The sequence below is a fragment of the Ailuropoda melanoleuca genome, chromosome 1, assembly GCF_002007445.2.
Source record: "Ailuropoda melanoleuca isolate Jingjing chromosome 1, ASM200744v2, whole genome shotgun sequence".
Taxonomy (NCBI): domain Eukaryota; kingdom Metazoa; phylum Chordata; class Mammalia; order Carnivora; family Ursidae; genus Ailuropoda; species Ailuropoda melanoleuca.
Window position 1 is genome coordinate 64,467,347 of NC_048218.1, and position 20,172 is coordinate 64,487,518.

At 38.8% G+C, this 20,172-nt stretch overlaps 1 protein-coding gene across 1 annotated transcript in view; it reads left to right on the plus strand.

Moving 5' to 3' along the window:
- Window positions 1-10,648: 10,648 nt before the first annotated feature.
- PARP15 (poly(ADP-ribose) polymerase family member 15) overlaps window positions 10,649-20,172 on the plus strand; it is a 36,331-nt gene continuing 26,807 nt past the window's right edge. Inside the window, exons 1-2 of the mRNA XM_019803102.2 lie at window positions 10,649-10,775; window positions 18,904-19,130. Coding sequence (XP_019658661.2) covers window positions 10,649-10,775; window positions 18,904-19,130 — 354 coding nt within the window. The remainder of the gene's footprint in view (window positions 10,776-18,903; window positions 19,131-20,172) is intronic.

A 20,172-nucleotide genomic window follows, 5' to 3' on the forward strand; every position in this document is an offset into this window, starting at 1 on the left:
TGTGTCTATAGATAATGCATTGTTTCCTAGAAAGACTTAGGACCAAATCCTCGGCTGTGTCCACCACCGCCCCCCCCCNCCCCCCCCCCCGCCCGCACCAATACACAGCTTCGGAGCACCATGATAATGTCTGTAGTTGGCACCATTGAGTCCGCACACAATCAAGAAGAGTTACCGCTGTGCTCCCCTTTTTACTGATTAACAGCCCTAAATTTTTTTTAAAAAGAAAACTTTAAGTTGGTTTTTGGACGAGAGTCTGCCTTCTCCCCAGGTGGCCGGACTCCTGAACAAAGCTCATTTTCCTTTCCAACCAAAACTCCTCTCTTGATTATTGGCCTTTGGAGCAAAGGGCAGCTGACCTTGCCCTCAGATAACAGGTCAGTACACACCCTTCCCTTGCCCCTTCGGCTTGCCTGTAAGGGGAGGGCGAAGAGGAGGGTGGGGCTCCCTCACCATTTCTCCCTGGTTTCCCTTAGCCCTTTGCCTCCACCTGTAAAGGTAATTCCTTTATTAAACTCTCTTCAATTACCCACTTTGAGTATAGAGGTTGCCCAAACTCCTTTTCAAATATTTGCCTTTACTACCACTTTTGCTTTTATGACAGACCTACATTAGTACCTGCTTTCACTAACGGAAAGAAATTGGAAGATTTTCCAAACTTTGCCTCATTTAATCCCCATGATAATATGAGGTAGCTATGCCCACTGCACAGATTTAATTGACGGGGGTTACACACCTGATGAATCGCAGAGCCCAGAATTTGGACCCAAAATTTGTCTGACAGCAACATCTGTGCCAGATGGGTGATATATCTTGAGGCAGCTGTTTGAGACGTCAGGACCACAACCTAGGCAGCAGTGATATTCAGAGGAAAGAAAGTGAAAGAAGAGGCACGAGCCTGCTGCGTGGGGCCGGAGCCTCGTGGGTGGAGAAGCGACCTGGGAAGGGCTGCACCCTGCTCCCCTGGGCTCAGATGCCCGGCGCCCGAAGAACTTGCCCCCGAACTTGCGGCTATGCGGCTGTCTGTACAGAGCCCAGGAGATTGCGAGGCCTAGAGCGTGGGTCGGCCGCAGCACGGCAGCCCCCCCACCGCTGGCCGGCGCCTTTCCTCAGAAGAATGGTGAGGGGTGCCATGGGTGGGGGTGCGGAGGGCAGGGCGGGACTCTGCAGCCCTGGGCTGTGGGGAGACCCCACGGCCCCCGAACCTCCTCTCCCTGGGGAGGCGCTTACCACCCTGACCTGTACCGGAGGAGAGTAGAATGCGGGGCATTGTTTTCCATGGAATTTTTGGTCTCTTTCCCCTCAATTTTTAAAATTTCCTTATAAATTAAGGATATTAATCTTTTGTCTGTGATATATGTTATGGCTGTTTCCTTTCAGTTTGTCATTTGTCTGCTGAGTTTGCTTATGGTGGCTTTTCCACCCATGCAAATGGATTTTATTTTTATAGTAAAAAAATTTTTTAAAGATTTTATTCATTCATTTGAGAGAGAGAGAGAGAGAGCATGAGTGGGGAGGGTGCAGAAGGAGAGGGAGAAGCAGACTCCCTGCTGAGTAGGGAGGCTCAATCCCAGAACCCTGAGATCATGACCTGATGCTTAACCAATTGAGCCACCCAGGTGCCCCAATTTTTTTATAGTAAAATTTACCAATTTTTTATTTTATTGTATTTGGAATTTTGGTCATATTTTAAGAGCTTTCCCCATCACCTAGGTTATGGTCACCCATTTTATTTGTAATGCTTTATTTTTTCCATTTAGATCTTTGATACATTTAGTGTTTATTCTTGTTTATGATTTGAGAAATGGATCAAATTTTATCTTTTTTCCAAATGGGTATCCAGTTGTCCCAAAAACATTTACCAAAAAGGTTAACACTGCTAAAGGTGAGACCACCTTTATCACTTGCTAGATTTTTATATGTACTTTGACTGTTTCTGGAACTCTGTTCTATTCCATTGACATGTTTATTCATCTGTTGCAGAGAGGCTTTGTTATATATTCTAATGTCAGGGCTAGTTTCCCTAAGAGCTCTTCCTTCCTGATGTTTTCCTAGCTATTCTTGTGTGCTTATCTTTACTTATGAACTTTAGGACTGACTCTGATTTATGATCAGTGTCATAAAAAGTTCACCAAGATTTATATTGGATTTGCATCACACTTTAAAATTACAGACAGCTGACATCTTGAGTTGGTGTTGAGATGTTCTAACCAAGAACAAAGGATGTCATTTCTTGTTCAGGCTTACTTCTGTGTTTTTAGAGGGCTTTGCAAGATGGTGGAGGAGTAGGAGACCTTAGTTTCGTCTGGTCCCGGGAATTCAGCGAGATAGCTATCAAATCATTCTGAACACCTGCGAATTCAANATTTATGATCAGTGTCATAAAAAGTTCACCAAGATTTATATTGGATTTGCATCACACTTTAAAATTACAGACAGCTGACATCTTGAGTTGGTGTTGAGATGTTCTAACCAAGAACAAAGGATGTCATTTCTTGTTCAGGCTTACTTCTGTGTTTTTAGAGGGCTTTGCAAGATGGTGGAGGAGTAGGAGACCTTAGTTTCGTCTGGTCCCGGGAATTCAGCGAGATAGCTATCAAATCATTCTGAACACCTGCGAATTCAACCAGAGATCTAAGAAAAGAATTGCCGTAATTTTACAAATAGAAAAGTGACCACTTTCTGCAAGGTAGGAGGTGCGGAGGTGAATCCAAGGTGATACATCGGAAGNCTCAACCGGAGATCTAAGAAAATTGCCGTAATTCTACAAATAGAAAAGTGACCACTTTCTGCAAGGTAGGAGGTGCGGAGGTGAATCCAAGGTGATACATCGGAAGAGAATTCACAGGGGGTAGGGAACCTCCATAAGGTGGCTACTGGCAAGTGATAGAGCAGTGGAGCACAAAATCAGAACTTTTAGCAGCCTGCTCTGGGGAGGAGGGATGTCCCTGCCTTCAAGGCACTCAGAGGGCAAAGCAGGGCAGAATCCTAGTTGGGACAATGTGGTCTCAGGATCCCCGGGGTCACAGAAAGAACGGGGGTGCCTGAGGGCGGCAGAGCTCCCAGGGTATCGGAGCAGGGAAGCCAGCTGCTAAGAGTGAGCCCAGGAGTGGGCTCTCAGCTCAGGGTTGCCATAACTGCAAATCATGGCACAGTCCATCAACTGATTTCTGAGGAGGGGCCCAGCAGGTGGCANCCCCAGCAGGTGGCAGAACTGCGACGAGGCTCTTCTCCTTCTCCAGGAGCAGTGGTGCCGGGCAAGCCGCAGGAGCCCACTGCGTTTGTGGACTCAAAGTGGGGCCATGTGCCTGAGATAGAAATGTTCGGTCCCAGGCTGGATGAGCATAGAGTGCAGCCAGGGAGCAGGGAGACAGGAGTGACTGACAGCTTTTCTCTGAGGGCTCACTGAGGAGTGGGGCCCCGAGCTCTCAGCTCTGGGATTGGATATCGGAGGCCGGCATTTTCATCCTCATCCTCTACAGCTGTCTGGAAAGGCTTCAGGGAACAAAAGCCACAGAGAGCAAACCTGAGCAGCTGACAGCCTGGCCCCTGGCCAAGAGTGGTGCAGTTCCACCCAGGGCAAAGACACTTAAGATTCAGTACAACAGGCCCCTCCCCAGAAGGTCAGCAAGAATATCCTGCTAAAACCAAGTTTACCAATCACACAGAACTGCAAAACTCCAGTATTAGGGGGAAATAGTATATAATAATATATTATATAATAGTATATTATTATTATTATAATAATGATTATAAAGATACTAGCTGGGCTTGAAAAAAGCATAGAAGACACTAGAGGATCCCTTTCTGGAGAAATAAGAAAAGTAAAATCTAATCGAGTTGAANCCCCGAGCCCTCAGCTCTGGGATTGGATATCGGAGGCCGGCATTTTTCATCCTCATCCTCTACAGCTACCTGGAAAGGCTTCAGGGAACAAAAGCCACAGAGAGCAAACCTGAGCAGCTGACAGCCTGGCCCCTGGCAAGAGCGGTGCAGTTCCACCCAGGGCAAAGACACTTAAGATTCAGTACAACAGGCCCCTCCCCAGAAGGTCAGCAAGAATATCCTGCTAAAACCAAGTTTACCAATCACACAGAACTGCAAAACTCCAGTATTAGGGGGAAATAGTATATAATAATATATTATATAATAGTATATTATTATTATTATTATAATGATTATAAAGATACTAGCTGGGCTTGAAAAAAGCATAGAAGACACTAGAGGATCCCTTTCTGGAGAAATAAGAGAAGTAAAATCTAATCGAGTTGAAATAAAAAAAAGGCTATTAATGAGATGCAATAAAAAATGGAGGCTCTAACAGCTAGGATGAATGAGGCAGAAGAAAGAATTAGTGATATAGAAGACCAAATGATGGAGAATAAAGAAGCTGAGGAAAAGAGAGATAAACAACTACTGGATCACAAAGGAAGAATTACAGAGATAAGTGATTCTGTAAAGTGAAACAATATTAGACTAATTGGGATCCCAGAAGAAGAGGAAAGGTGGGGGCAGAAGGTATATTGGAGAAATTATAGCAGAGAACTTCCCTAATCTGAGGAAGGGAACAGGCATTCAAGTCCAGGAGGCACAGAGAACCCCCCTCAAAATCAGTAAAAATAGGTCAACATCTTGACATATAATAATGAAGCTTGTAAATCTCAGAGACAAAGAGAAAATCCTGAAAGCAGCTCGGGACAAGAGGTCCATTACCTACAAGGGTAGAAACATTAGACTGACAGTAGACCTATCCACAGAGACCTGGCAGGCCAGAAAGGACGGGCATGATATAGTCAGGGTGCTAAATGAAAAAAATAATGCAACCAAGAATACTTTATCCAGCAAGGCTGGCATTTAAAATAGGAGAGATAAAATGCTTCCAGGACAAATAGAAGCTAAAAGAATTTGTGATCACTAAACCAGCCCTGCAAGAAATATTAAAGGGGAGACTTTAAGTGAAGAGATAGCCCAGAAGTAACAGATCAGAAAGGAACAGAGACAATATATAGAAACAGTGACTTTACAGGTAATACAATGGCATTAAATTCATATTTTTCAATAGTTACTCAATGTAAATGGGCTAAATGCCCCAATCAAAAGACACAGGGTATCAGATTGGATTAAAAAACAAAAAACAAAAAACCCAAGACCCGTCGATATGCTGTCTGCAAGAGACTCATTTTAGACCCAAAGACACCTCCAGAGTTAAAGTGAGGGGGTGGAAAACCATTTATCATGCTAATGGACATCAAAAGAAAGCTGGGTAGCAATCCTTATATCAGACAAATTAGATTTTAAACCAAAGACTGTATTAAGAGATGAGGAAGGACACTATCTCATAATTAAAGGGTCTATCCAACAAGAAGATCTAACAATTATAAATAAATATTTATGCCCCTAACATGGGAGCAGCCAATTATATAAACCAATTAATAACAAAATTAAAGAAACTGGGTGATGGACATTAAGGAGGGCACATGATGTAATAAACTCTGGGTGTTATGTAAGACTGCTGAATCACTAAGTGCTGCCTCTGAAACTAATAGTACACTATATGTTAATTAATTGAATTTAAATTTAAAAAAAGAAAAAACAACGTTTATAGTTTTCTTACGTAGAATATTTCTTGTTAAGTTTCTTTCTAAACATTTTATTTATTTATTTATTTATTTATTTAGCTATTGTACATGAGGCTTTTCACTTACTGTATATTCTATTTATGTGTATGAGTGCTATTGACTTCCTTTCATTTTAAAAATTAAGGTACAATTTGCATACAGCAAATTCATACTTTTTAGTGTACAGTTCTGTGAGTTTTGACAAATGTATACAATCATGGAATAACCACAAGATATAAGACATACAAAGATATAAAGATATAAAGAAGAGTGTCATCACTCCCCACCCCCAAATTCCCACTGATTCCTTAGTAATCGACCTCTGCACTCAAGTTGAGTCCCTGGCAAATACTGGTCAGATTTTGGTCCCTACAGTTCCAGAATGTCCCATAAGTGGAACTGTGCAGCACATGGTCTTTTGAGCCTTGCTTCTTTCACTTAGCATAATGCAGTTGAGTTTCATCCATGTAGTTGGATTTATTGCTAATTTGCTATTGCTTTCTAATTTAATTCCACAGTGGAAATCAAGAATTGGACACTTAACTGACTGAGCCACTCAGGTGTCCCTACTTTTGGAGTGCTTAAAGTTAACATTTTTAACCTATCAAGGGCTAATATCTCGTGGTTAGGTGTTGATTATGAAGTATGAATCTATATTTAATTTTCTTTTCTTCATAATGAAAACTAACATTCTGAACAATATTTATTAAATTATGATTCATCTTCACTTTCTTATCCCTCTTAATAGTTTATGTTAAGTTTTTTGATAGATTAAGGTTTATATCTGTAATTTCTATTATACTTCCTGTCATATCATCTATTCTTAATTTAGAACTATGTAGCTTTATAATTACTTAGACATGCTTTTTTTTTTTTAAATTGAGTGGAGGATATAGAAAGTTCCCATATATCACCTGCCCCCCCCAACTCCCCCGTTACCAGCATCTCACACAGGAGCGGTACATTTGTTATAATTGGTGACTCTACATTAACACATTATTATCACTTAAAGTTCATAGTTTACATTAGCATTTACTCATGGTGTTGTACATTTTGAGTTTTGACGAATGTTTAATAACATATATCCACCATTATAATATCATACAAAATAGTTTCAGTGCCCTAGAAATCCTCTGTGCTCTGCTGTTCATCCTTCCCATTCCTCTAATCCCTGGCATCCACTGATCTTTTTACTGTCTCCATAGTTTTGCCTTTTCCAAAATATTATATAGTTGGAATCATATGTTAGCCTTTTCAGGTTGGTTTGTTTCACTTAGTAATACACATTTAAGTTTCCTCCATGTTTTTTCATGGCTTGAGAGCTCATTTATTTTTAGCGCTGAATAATATTCCATTGTCTGGATGTACCAAGGTTTATTTATTCATTTGCCCATTGTAGAACATCTTAGTTGCCTCCAAGTTTTGGCAATTATGAATAAAACTGCTATAATCATCTATTTGTAGGTTTTTGTGTAGACATAAATTTTTAACTCTTTTGGGTAACTACCAAGCAGCATGATTGCTGGATTGTATGGGAAGAATATCTTTAGTTTTGTAAGAAACTATCCAACTGCCTTGCAAAGTGAATACCATTTTCATTCCCACCAGCTATATATGAGAGTTCCTGTTGCTCCACATCCTTTGCCTGCATTTGGTGTTATCACCATTCCACTAGGTGTGTAGTAGTATCTCATTGTTTTTCTAATTTGCATTTCCCCAATGACATATAATGTTGAGCATCTTTTTATATGCTTATTTGCCATCTGTATATTTTCTTTGGTGAGGTGTCTGTTGAGGTCTTTTGCCCATCTGAAAATCAGGGTGTTTTCTTATTGTCAAATCACAAGAGTTCTTTATATTTTTGGATAACAGTTTTTTATTAGTTATGTCTTCTGCAAATGTTTTCTTCCAGTCTGTGGAAAATGCATTTTAAAGTGTAGCATGCCAAGTCCCTTATCATTTTTTTTTGGTATTGTCTTGTTTTTTAAAACACAGTTTGCTTTCATTGTGTCAAATTTTATAAATTACCACTTAACTGGACTTGAATTAAGAGATTTTTTTTATTATATCTACAACTTGGAGAGTATTATCATTTGTAATGTATTTATGCAAGGGCAGAGAATATCTATTGAGACTTTATTTTTGCCATTAATATTTAGTAATTCTCTTAAAGTGACCTCTTATATCTTTATCTACATTTTCTCTAAGAATTGATTTATTGATTATTTTTTAATAACAGTTTTTTTGAGATATAACTTACATGTCACAAAATTCACTCTTTTAAAGTGTACAATTCAGTGTACAATTAGTATATTCACAGTGTTCACCACTATCTATTTTTAGAAATTTTCATCACCCCAAAGAAACTCCAAGTGCATTTGCAGACACTTCCCTTTCCCTCCTTCCCACAGACCTTGGACCACTAATATACTTCAGTCTTTGTGACTCTATGCATTTTGGATATTTCATATAAATAGGATCATTTAGTATGTGGCCTTTTGCCACTGACTTCTTTCACTTAGCATGTTTATATCAAAACTTTGTTAGTTTTTATGGCCAAATAATATGCCATTGTATGGATATACCATTTTTCATTTATCCATTCAACTGATGGATATTTGGTTATTTCCACCTTCTGACTATTGTGCATAATGCTGTTGTGAACACTTGTTGTCTCAGTCAATTTGGGCTGCTAGAACAAATATCATAGACTGGGTGGCTTAAACAACACTGATTTCTCATAGTCTGGAGGCTGGAAGTCTGAGGTCAAGAGATCTTGGTGAGGACCCTCTCCCTGATTTGCAGATGCCCCCCTCTTGCTATTTTCTCGTATGGCAGAAAGAGAGCTTCTGGTCTTTTCATCTTCTTATAAGGACACTAATCCTTTCATGGGGGTTCTGCTTTCATGACCTCATCTAAACCTAATACTTCCCATCTGATCCCATCTCCAAATACCATCAAGCACATTGAAGATTAGGACTTAACACCTGAATTTGGGGGGCACACAAACATCCTGTCCATAGCACTTGTGAACAAGTTTTTGTGTGGACATATGTTTCGTATCTCTTTGGTGTGTTCCTATCTGAGTGTAAAACATCTGGATCATACGGTAACTCTAAGTTTTTGAGTAATTGCAAAACCGTTTTCCTAAGTGGTTGTACCATTTTCTATTCCTACCAGCAAGCTACGAGGGTTCCAATTTCTCCACATCCTCGTCAATACTTGTTATTGTCCATCTTTTAAAATTTTAGTTATTCTAGTACATGTGAAGTGATATCTCATTGTGGTTTTGATTTGCATTTTCTTAGTGATTAATGATGTTCAACATTTCATTATGTCCTTATTGACCATGTGTATATCATCCTTGGAGAGGTGTCTATTCAAATTCTTTGCCTATTTTTAAATTGGATTATTTACTTTTTTTATTGTTGAGTTTTAAGAGCTCTTTATATATTCTAGATTACAAGTCCTTTATCAACTATGATTTGCAAATCTTTTCTCCCATTCTGTGAGTTGTCTTCACTTTCTTGATGTTGTTGATGATTTTTAAAATTTTTACAATATGTGACTGTGGTATTTGTGAAGAATGACTGTTTTTGTTATCTTTTCCATTTTTAAAAAAAGATCTTATTTATTTGACAGAGAGAAACACAGCGAGAGAGGGAACAAAAGCAGGGGGACTGGGAGAGGGAGAAGCAGGCTCCCAGTGGAACAGGAAGCCTGATGCCAGGCTCGATCCCAGGACCCTGGGATCAGGCCCTGAGCCAAAGGCAGACGCTTAATGAGTGAGCCACCCAGACACCCCTATCTTTTCCATTTTTATATTTATCCTCATTTCTTTTCACCACCTTATTTTGATGACCAGGAAGAATTCTGAAAAATATATCAAATAGAAGTGGTAACAGAGCACATTTTTAGTTTTTGTTTTATTTTCACTACTTTTTTTAAAAGATTTTTATTTATTTATTTGACAGAAAGAGACAGTGAGAGAGGGAACACAAGCAAGGGGTGTGTGAGAGGGAGAAGCAGGCTTCCCACCGAGCAGGGAGCCCGATGCAGGGCTTGATCCCAGGACCCTGGGATCATGACCTGAGCCGAAGGCAGACGCTTAACAGCTGAGCCACCCAGACACCCCTATTTTCACTACTTATATGGAGAGTGACTGTCCTGTTTCTTCACTGTAAATACTATTAACTTCTGAGTTCAGAGTAAGCCTCTTTATCATATTAAAAGTTCCTTTATTTCTCTTTCAAGGGTTAAAAATAATGAAAAATGAAAGTAAGAATCCTGTTCTCCCCATAAATGGTTACCCCATGTCCAGTCTTCTTTGTGAATATGCAGCATTTTTTATTTTGGTTATCTGTAGATTGACTTTTCATTATGCAGTAACAGAATCTTCTTTCTTTTCAGTAATGAGTTGTAGCACTAGTAATTTATGTCAGTGGTGAGGATCATCATTTACTATCATGTTTGTTAATTTTTCCCCCTGTGGTTTGGTGAGTAAATCTGACTTTACAAAGAATAAGTTTAATATTTATGCAGTCATTTAGCCAGAATTACTATTTTCTTTCTCTTCTTTCTTTCTTTCTTTCTTTCTTTCTTTCTTTCTTTTTCTTTCTTTCTTTCTCTCTCTCTCTCTCTCTCTCTTTCTTTCTTTCTTTCTTTCTTTCTTTCTTCTTTCTTTCTCTTCCTTCTACCCTCCCTCTTTCTTTCTCTCTCCCTCTTTCTTTCTCTCTCTCTTTTCTTTCTTTCTCTCTCCTCTTTCTTTCTTTCTTTCTTTCTTTCTTTCTTTCTTTCTTTCAAAACATCAGAAAGTAAGATAAAGGCCAAATCCTTTCAAATCTCAAATCAGCTGTAAAAACTAACATCTTAAGTGTTTCTGTCTCTCTAAAAATTGCTAAGTTGGAAGACCTCATACAAAAGTAATGCTTTTGAGAAAAGTGGACAAAACAGATGAATTGGAAGTGGAATTTTCAAAAGACCATTCATAAGCCTCCCTTTTGGTTGCATTTCACAATATCCAAGCCACCATGATGGAGAATGTGCTTTCCTTGCTTGTGGAGTGGATTAGTGGCCTGTCAGAAGCCAATGGTGACTTCAGGATGGAAGTAATACCCAATATTAAAGTTGCTGTCGTGTCTTTTCTCAAAAATACTGGTAAGACAGACAATATCTTTTAACTTTTCATTTTCAAATTGTGGTTGTATCCTACTTTGAAATTCCAGGCATCCCACAGTGGGTTTTGTTTAAAAGTTGTGCTCTAACTCCCGGTAAGATAATTGCAAAGGATTACATATTATTACTTCTGGCACTACCAATAACTAGCATTTATCAAGTGCCTTGCTCTATGCTAAGCACTGTGCTAAGCTTTTACTTACTTCACTCTCAAAACATATAGCACTATGAGATAGGTACATTATTATCCCCATTTTATAGATGAAGAAATCAAGGTTTAGAGAAAATTAAATGACTTGGTCATAGGCACACAGCTACTAAGTATTTGAATCAGAATTCCAAATTAGACATTCTGACTTCTGAGTGTGTTTTCTTTTATTTATTTATTTATTTATTTATTTATTTATTTATTTATGCAACAGAGATAGAGACAGCCAGCGAGAGAGGGAACACAAGCAGGGGGAGTGGGAGAGGAAGAAGCAGGCTCACAGTGGAGGAGCCTGACACGGGGCTCAATCCCATAACGCCGGGATCACGCCCTGAGCCGAAGGCAGACACTTAACCACCGTGTCACCCAGGCGCCCCTGAGTGTGTTTTCTTAACCACTGTGAATGTACCCTCAAATTTCCCATGAGCTTAATAATTATAGGAGTTTATTTTTATGAAAATGACATGTCCAAATAGCAAGATATGGTGAAGTAAGGTGGGGGTGGGTTTGGGGAGAGAAATTAGATTTAGGAAACAATATTTATTATAATCATCTTCATTATTACCAGCTTACAAGGTGGCTGCACATACTTGATTTCATTTAGAAAGGAAGCTGTTGATCCATGTTGCCGAAATGGTCTTCAGTGGCGGCCACTGTTAATGATTGCTGTGCACTCACAGTACACAATGTGGGATAGGTTGAAGTTGACACTGAAATTTAACTTTATATAGAAATTTTAGTATCTAAATTGTAATTCTTAGTTATAGCCTCTAAATCAAATTACTCTTAAAAATCTTTTCTTTTGCTATGAAATGAAATTATAGTACCAATAAACTGATTTTTATTTGTAGATGTCAGGACATCTGTTAATGTTTGTGTCGGATACAATAGAATTCAGGAATTTCAGATTTTCCCCAAGACTTCTGGAACTGATAAGAACCATTAGGGTTGAAAATCTGCCACCTCAAGTTGATAATAGTTATATACCAATTTTCTTTGAAAACCCCACAAATGGAGGAGAAGGAGAAACCAATGTGCAGCTTTTGCCAGAGGAGAGTTCATCCCTGGTTGAGTTTTCTCACTACAAAGGTAATCAATTTCTCTTCTTTCTTGATCTTTACAGTTATTATTAACCATTTCATGCACAAATGAAGCCAGATTAGAGGCCACACAAGTGATTAGGAAATCCATCAAAGCCCCCCATTCTTACTGAAATATGCCATGAATTAACTTAAGGCTTTGAACAGGTCTGTGGGAAGACCTAGCGGAAAGAATTGTTTTCCGTGCAGTAACAAAAAAAATAGACAACAAAACTTCTCTTGACCTCTAATTCTCTGTAGTTAACTCCTTCATTTCTTTGTTTCCCTTTGCAGGAAAATTTCTCAATTGAATTTATCATTACTCATCCCCATTTCCTCCCCTCTTGTTCTTTCTTAAATCCATTCTAGAAGAGGCTTTTACCCTCATCATTCCACCAAAACTGCTCTTGTCAAGATCACCGATGACCTCTTTGTCGCTAAACTCACTATCCACTTCACAGTCCTCATTTTACTTGATCTCTTAGGAGCATTTGACTCAATGTTCAATGGCTCCTTCCATATGCACTTTCTCCACTTGCTGCTAGGATGCCATGCTTTGTGGATTTTTTGGTTTTGTTTTTTCTACCTCAGTAGCTGTTCATTCTCATTCCTTTTTTTTTTTAAGATTTTATTTTATTTATTTGATGGGGAGAGAAAGAGAGAGAGAGAGCACAAGCAGGGGGAGCAGCAGGCAAAGAGAAAGGGAGAAGCAGGCTCCCCGCAGAGCAGGGATCCTGATGCAGGGCTCGATCTGAGGACCCTGGGATCATGACCTGAACAGAAGGCAGACACTTAATTGACTGAGCCACCCAGGTGCCCCTCATTCTCATTCTTTCCTCATTTACCTTCTTTTCTTCAACTCTTAAGGTAGAGCTCAATTCTTTTCTCTTTTTTGTCTTCACTCAGTTCCTTGGAGATCTAGTGGCTTTAAATACTGTCTATGTATCCATGACTCCCAATTCTTATCTGCAGTCAACACTTTCTTATGAACTCCAATGTCCACACTCACTGCATATTAGACTTCTTCACCTGGTTGTCTAAAAGTATATGATATAAATATAACATGTCCAAGACAAAACTCCCCATCCTCCTCACCCTTTGCCACCAACCTGCATTATCCATAGGCTTTCCCATTTCAGTTGATAGCAACTTCATCCTCCTAGTTGCTCAGGCCAATACCTGGGAGTCTCTCATATCCCATACCCAGGCCTTTAGGAAACCCTCTTCACTCTACCTTCGAGATGTATTCAGAATCTGATCACTCCTCAAAGAAGACAGTAAGAATTTAGAAAATTAAATGAACCATTTTAAAGGTAGTAACAATCTCCTAAAGAACTTACACCACAAAATAGTTTATATTTTAGGTAATATAGCCAAATAACTACCATTTTTGATGGCCACACTTCACCTCCACACCCCCTCCCAACTATGATCTTTAGGAACAGTTGATGAAGCCAAAAATTATCCCTGAAGCTGTAGGTGGGGATAGAAGATTTGGGGGGGGTGCTTAGGGAATGACTGAGGTCAAGAGAAGAGAAACAGAAATTGGGATCTTCCCCACGTAGCTTCAAAGGAAACCAGTCAGTCAGGAAAGCCAGAAATTGAAATGCTCTCTGGAGAGAAAAGGAGCTCAACTTTCAGTCGTGGTTTAAGAAGCTAATAGTCTTAGGACCAGACTGAAATAATATCTGATTCTTCATACAGCAAGGAATTGATACCATTGGACATTTTTAATTGGTACTTTGTGAAAAGACAAACATTTGGTATCCCTCACTTAGCAGACATCTACATTTAAAACTGTATCATTCTTAGGACTCATACCAACCTTCCGAATTTGCAAAATATGAAGGCCCCATCTCCCTCCACATACTTGCCACCTAGTCCTTAATGCTAGTGTTGACATCTGAAGAGCTTTTTTTTTTTTTTAGCAGTTTTTATGGGTATACTCTGATAAGTGGTTAATGTCTATGCATATTCAATGTCTCTGGAGATAACATGTACAAGTTGGGTTAGTTGAGAGCCTCAGTCTTCTCTTCAGCCATTGTGAGCTAAAGATGCCAGCAGGGGAGGCAGTGATACAGAGTGTAATGCAACAGTTTACAAATTTTTTGTAAACCACAATGCACCCTAAAATATATATATATCTGCTTTGCCATACCTGCTTTGCCCATACCTGCTTTGCCAACAAAAACATTTGTTGCAATTTGGAAAAAAAAGTTTTGCTACAACATGCATTTCTTGCTAAGGATCTCATATACTCTATCTTCTATTCTATTTTGTTTTGGTTTTGTTTGGTTGGGTTTTGAGGGGTTTTGCTTTGTTTTGGTTTTTTTTGTTTTTGTTTTTAATTTTTTTAAGACCCTTAAAAATTCACATTGCTGGTATAGTCATTAGTGGTTGGCTTTCAGCAATGACTTTGACACAAAGGGTGAGGGGGGAGGGGTTTTAACCTTATCCCCACTATCTCCTCCAGCCTGCCTCTTCAAGCCATCTTTAATAAGCATGCAATTTGTGTTAGTTTTTTATTGCTGCATACCAAATTTAGTGGCTTTACATAGCAAGCATTTATTGTATTATACTTTCTGAAGGCCAGGAATTTGGGGGCAGCTTAAATGGGCAATCCTGGCTGAAGATCTGTCATGAGGTTGCTATTAATCTGTTCGTTGGGGTTGCAGTCACCTGAAGGCATGATGAGGACTGGAGGGTTTCTTCTAAGCTCATTCACATAACTGCTGCCAGTGGCCTCAGTTTCTTGCCATGAGTGCCTCTCCATATGGCTCTTCATGACATGGCAACTGTCTGCCCCCAGACTGAGTTATCTGAAGGGGTGGGGAGGGCTGCAGTACCTTTTCTAATCTAACCTCTGAAGTGATATAGCATCACTTGTGCCATATTCTGTTGGTCACATAGACCAACTCTGATACAATATGGAAGGAAACTATACAAAGGCGTGATTACCAGGTGGTAGGGATCATAGGGCGCCATCTTACTGACACAGTCCAAGAAAGTACAGCTACAAGACAAGTTTCATTTATCATCCCCTACTTCTACCCAGATTGTCACACCTGAGCCTTCTATATAGAAATAGAGCACCACTGGCTTTTAGAATCCCAAGGTATATATTTATTTATTTTTCATTTTTAAAAAATATTTTATTTATTTATTTATTTGAGAGAGAAAGAGAGAGGGGGAAGGGGAGGGAGAGAGAGAATCTCAAGCAGGCTCTGCATTGAGCGTAGAGCCCAAAGGAGCTTGATCTCATGAACCCAAGATCATGATATGATCTGAAATCAAAAGTCAGAAGCTTCACTGACTGAGCCACCCAGGCAACCCTCAAAGGTATATATTTAAATCCTTCTGTAATTTACTAGCTGGATAGCAATGGCAACATTACTTCTTTATTCTCGGTTTCCTCATTTCAAAAGTGGAGATAAAAATCTGTCTCACAGAGTCACTGTGAAGATTAAATTAAGTGGGATAATATTTGTTCACTGACACATAACAGGTATTCAATCAATAAAGATATTATAATTATCAAAATAAGAAAGAATGGAAAACACAAGTTACTAATTTGATGAGAAATAATAGATATGAATTGTGCTTTAGATAGCTATATGTCTCAGGTGCTACAGGGTAAAGCATTATTATTAAATGGTGTTTGAATAGTTCAGTGTCCTTCATTTTGATATTGTTATGACTTCTGACATAAAAGTACTGTAATTATCTATTTCTACTGGGTAACACGCATTTGAAAATAGGCTCATGAATTTCATTTAGAAAAAAAATCCTCCTGCACTGCTCAAAACGCAAAAACAAGTAGCAGATGTAAAAGCAGACCACTAAGTGATTGTCCATCTTCTGCTTGGCTGCAAACTCACTGTTCCCCAAGTTCGCTCATTCCACCTTAGGACAGTTCTAATCACCAAAAAAAAAAAAAAAAAAAAAAAAAAANAGCCCAAATATGTTTTACTGACTACCCTTGCTCTTCCTTTTAGAGTTCTAGGAATAAATCCTTTATATTTCCCTAAAAGATAGTCCTTCAAATGTTTAAGGATAATTATTATGTGTGGCTCCCTGCATTCCATCCTACCTATTACCTGTACTTCTGCAAGTTAAATATATTCAGTTCCTTTTCTATATCCTCATGTGATATGGTTTTGAGTCCTTTTACAGCATCAGTTTCCCTGTTCTGAACACCACAGCTAGTTTTCATAATCTCTTTGCAAAGTTTGGCACTTTGAACGAAATACAGTACCCCAGGCATTGCCTGTTTTTGCCAGTGAAAAGTAGGATAGGGTTATTATTCACCATACCTATTCTTGTTACTATGTTTTTCTTATTATAGCCCCAAATCTCATCACTACCCTTTTTTAAATGAATGGACTTTATTTTTAGAGGAGTTTTAGACTTACAGAACAACTAAACCGAAAGTAAGGAGAATTCCTCCTACCCCCAAACAGCTTTCCCTAATATTAACATCTTGCATTAGTGATACCTTTGTTACAATTGATAAAAAGGTATTGCTACATTATTATTAACTAAAGTCCATCATATTAGAGTTCACTCTTTGTTTTGGATGATTCTCTGGGTTTTGACAAATGCACAATGTCATGTGTCCTCAATAACAGTTTCATACGGAATAATTTCAGTGCCCTGAAAACCCTGTGCTCCACCTATTCATTCCTCCCTTCCTCCTCTAAACTGCAGGCAGCCACTGATATTTTTAATGTCTCCGGAGTTTTGCCTTTTCTAAGATGTCATGTAGTTGGAATTGTATAATATGTAGCCTTTCAGATGGGCTTCTTTGCTTAGCAATAGGCATTATATTTCTTCCATGTCTTGTGGTAGCTTGAGAGCTCATTTCTTTTTCTCTGAATAATATTCTATTTTATGGAGGCATCATGTCTGTTATTTATCCATTCATTTATTGAAGGACAACTTGGTTGCTTCCAAGTTTGGGCAATTATGAATAAAGCTGTATTGCTGCTATAAACGCTCATGTGCAGGTTTGTGTGGACATGCGGATATAAGTTTTCAGCTCATTTAGGTAAATATCACAAATGCTGGATCATATGGTAAGAGTATGTTTAGTTTTGTAAGAAACTGCCTGACTGTCTTCCAAAGTGGCTGTACCATGTTGCATTCCCACTAGCAACGAAAGAGTTCTTGTTGCTCCATGTTCTTCCTAGCGTTTGGTGACCATTTTTTTTTCTTCTTAAATACAAGTACGTCACTGTTGATTGTTATACAGAGTTTATGGTCAATCAAAATCCCTTAGATATTTTTGTATGACTTAGCTGCTAAAGCACATTCTCTTCCTCCCAAACTTGTGCAGTTACTTTGGACCTCCCTTAGTGCTTTTCCTTTCCTTTGGTGCTTCTCCAGATGTCTCTTTAACTTATTAGGTTCACTCATAGTCCAGTGGCTATATATATATTGCTGTGAAGGACGCACACTTGCAAACTTCTCCAGAGGGATTGCCTTTAGGAGACTAAAGGTCTGGAGGCTGGAGGTGCCTGGGAGTTTACGCTCATCACCCAACCAGGATGACCCATAGACAAATAACTGACTGGTATGGAGGTACAAAAACCCAGCTCTTTTTCTTAAGATTGGGACAACACCATGATGCAATTTATGTACTCCAGCAGGATCAGGCAGAAACCAAGTTTTACTTAAACCACATTCTCTGTCTTTATCTCTCACTTCTACGTGTTTTTCCTGAGGGTACAGCTTTAATAATGCAGTTGCACATGAATCCTCATCTCAGGCTCTGCTTCTAGGGAATCAGACCTAATTTTATTACTTTTTTTTTTATTACAGCACACAATTGTTTTTGATGTTTTTGACTATTATAACTATTCATTAAAGAATACTATTGTATTTACTTCTTTTTAAAAAAGATTTATTTATTTATTTTAAGAGAGAGAGAGCACCCATGCAGGGGGAGGGGCAGAGGGAAAGAATCTCAGGCAGACTCCTTNCCTAATTTTATTACTTTTTTTTTTTTATTACAGCACACAATTATTTTTGATGTTTTTGACTATTATAACTATTCATTAAAGAATACTATTGTATTTACTTCTTTTTAAAAAAGATTTATTTATTTATTTTAAGAGAGAGAGAGCACCCATGCAGGGGGAGGGGCAGAGGGAAAGAATCTCAGGCAGACTCCTTGCTGAACACAGAGCCAATCGCTGGGCTCAATCGCACGACCCTGAGATCATGACCTGAGCCAAAGTTAAGAGTTGGATGCTCAACCCACTGAGCCACCAGGCGCTCCAATATTTTATTTACTTCTAACAGTTCATTTTTTTTTAAAGATTTTATTTATTTATTTGGGGGGTGGTGAGAAGAAGCAGACTCCCTGCTGAGCAGGGAGCCGATAGGAGGCTTGATCTCAGGCCCCTGGGATCATAACCTGAGCCAAAGGCAGATGCTTAACCGACTGAGCCATATAGGTGCCCCCTAACCGTGCATTTTTAATTACTCATGCATTATTGTGTGTATTTTTTGAATCTTTAAGAACCAGGTTTTTTTTTCAGAAAAAAAAATCACCTGTCCAATATTATAATGAATGTCAATGGAAAAATCAGATTAATTGTACAAACCTTCACTGCAAAGTAAACATTAATGGAACAGATCTATTCCTTTAGGTGAGGATTAGCTCCATTTCATTCATGAATATCACATCTTTCATTGAGCTGCCTGACAGTGATACTATTTTAGGTAGACATACTATATTTCAGAGTCTCATTAGTATCAGGATTTCTTTTTATGCCAAAGATTTTGTCTGAATACCTACCTTTTGCTTTTTATTTTTTAGTGGTGGACACCTACTTGGCCAAAGAGCATGTCTTCAGTGAAAGGCCCATCTCTGTGTTTCCATATTATGTGACTTTGGGCATAGCCTTGTATGGAAAGGAGAAGCCCCTGAGAAAGTTGCCAGCACCGTATCTGGTGGCTCTGGATCCTCTCATATGGAAAATCTTGCAGAAGAAGCATCACCTGGTTGAAAGGAAAAATTATAAATGGGGAAGGTGTCACTGTGAGGTAACATGGCCCCAAGTCAGCTGTAAGGGGCTAGAGGTAACATTAGGATCTGTGGCCACCGAACTCAAGGAAGAACAAAGATCAATGTCATCAAAACCTGGAATGAGGACATTTCTAAAAATTTCTGCCATATTATTTCTAAATATCAAGTCACCAAATTGAATGTGAAGCCAATGGTATGAGAAGACATAAAAAAACAGCATAGAGGATGATAGGATTTCAATTGAGTCTGATATATTCAAGGAGGTGGTCATAATAACAGGTTGTCTGAAGGATATGAAAAGAATTTACAGCAATTAAAGACACCAACCATAACATTGAAAAGGAAAACACCAAAATTTGACAGAGAATGTGGCTGGTTCTTCTGGAAAGTTTTCTAGTCTTCATATCAGTGCTTTGAAAGAGTCTATACCCAAGGAATTCTCAGGATGGGAGGTCATTAATAATGCTTGCACCAAACATACCAGAGTACATGCAGGAGAGTATAAAGAATGTAATTAGTGAGCAAGCAAAAAGGACTGCTCAAGAAGCCCATTCCCAGTCCTTCTGGGGTTTTCTAAGTGTTATATAAGGTAGAGTATGGAAAATTCTCTAACATTGTTTTAAGCAAAGAAAATTCATAACCTTTTTGAGTTAGATCAGTCATGAAAAATACATTTCATTTCATGGGTTACTTCTGACCAAACAATAGTTGTTGCCTGGAGCTCTGTGTTGAGCAGGACTCTGAAACTCTATCTATCTGGACTGATTGAAAAAGAGTGTTGATACCAATTAATGTCTGTCACAGGAGTGGATGACGAGGTATATGAGGATGGGGAGGTGATTTGTGCCACGTTTTTACCATTGGTAAGTGGTAGATCAGCTCCCCTTCGTAGATTCTCTGAAGAGCAGATTAAAGGATTGTGCCTTTGTCAGCTATTAGTTTGATTTTGAATAAGTGGTTTCATCTCTTTGTACGCTGGGTTTTTTTTTTCTTTGTTTTGTTTTTTCAGGAGAATGAAGTTTCTGTACCAGATGATCTGTGATGATCCTTTAAATTCTA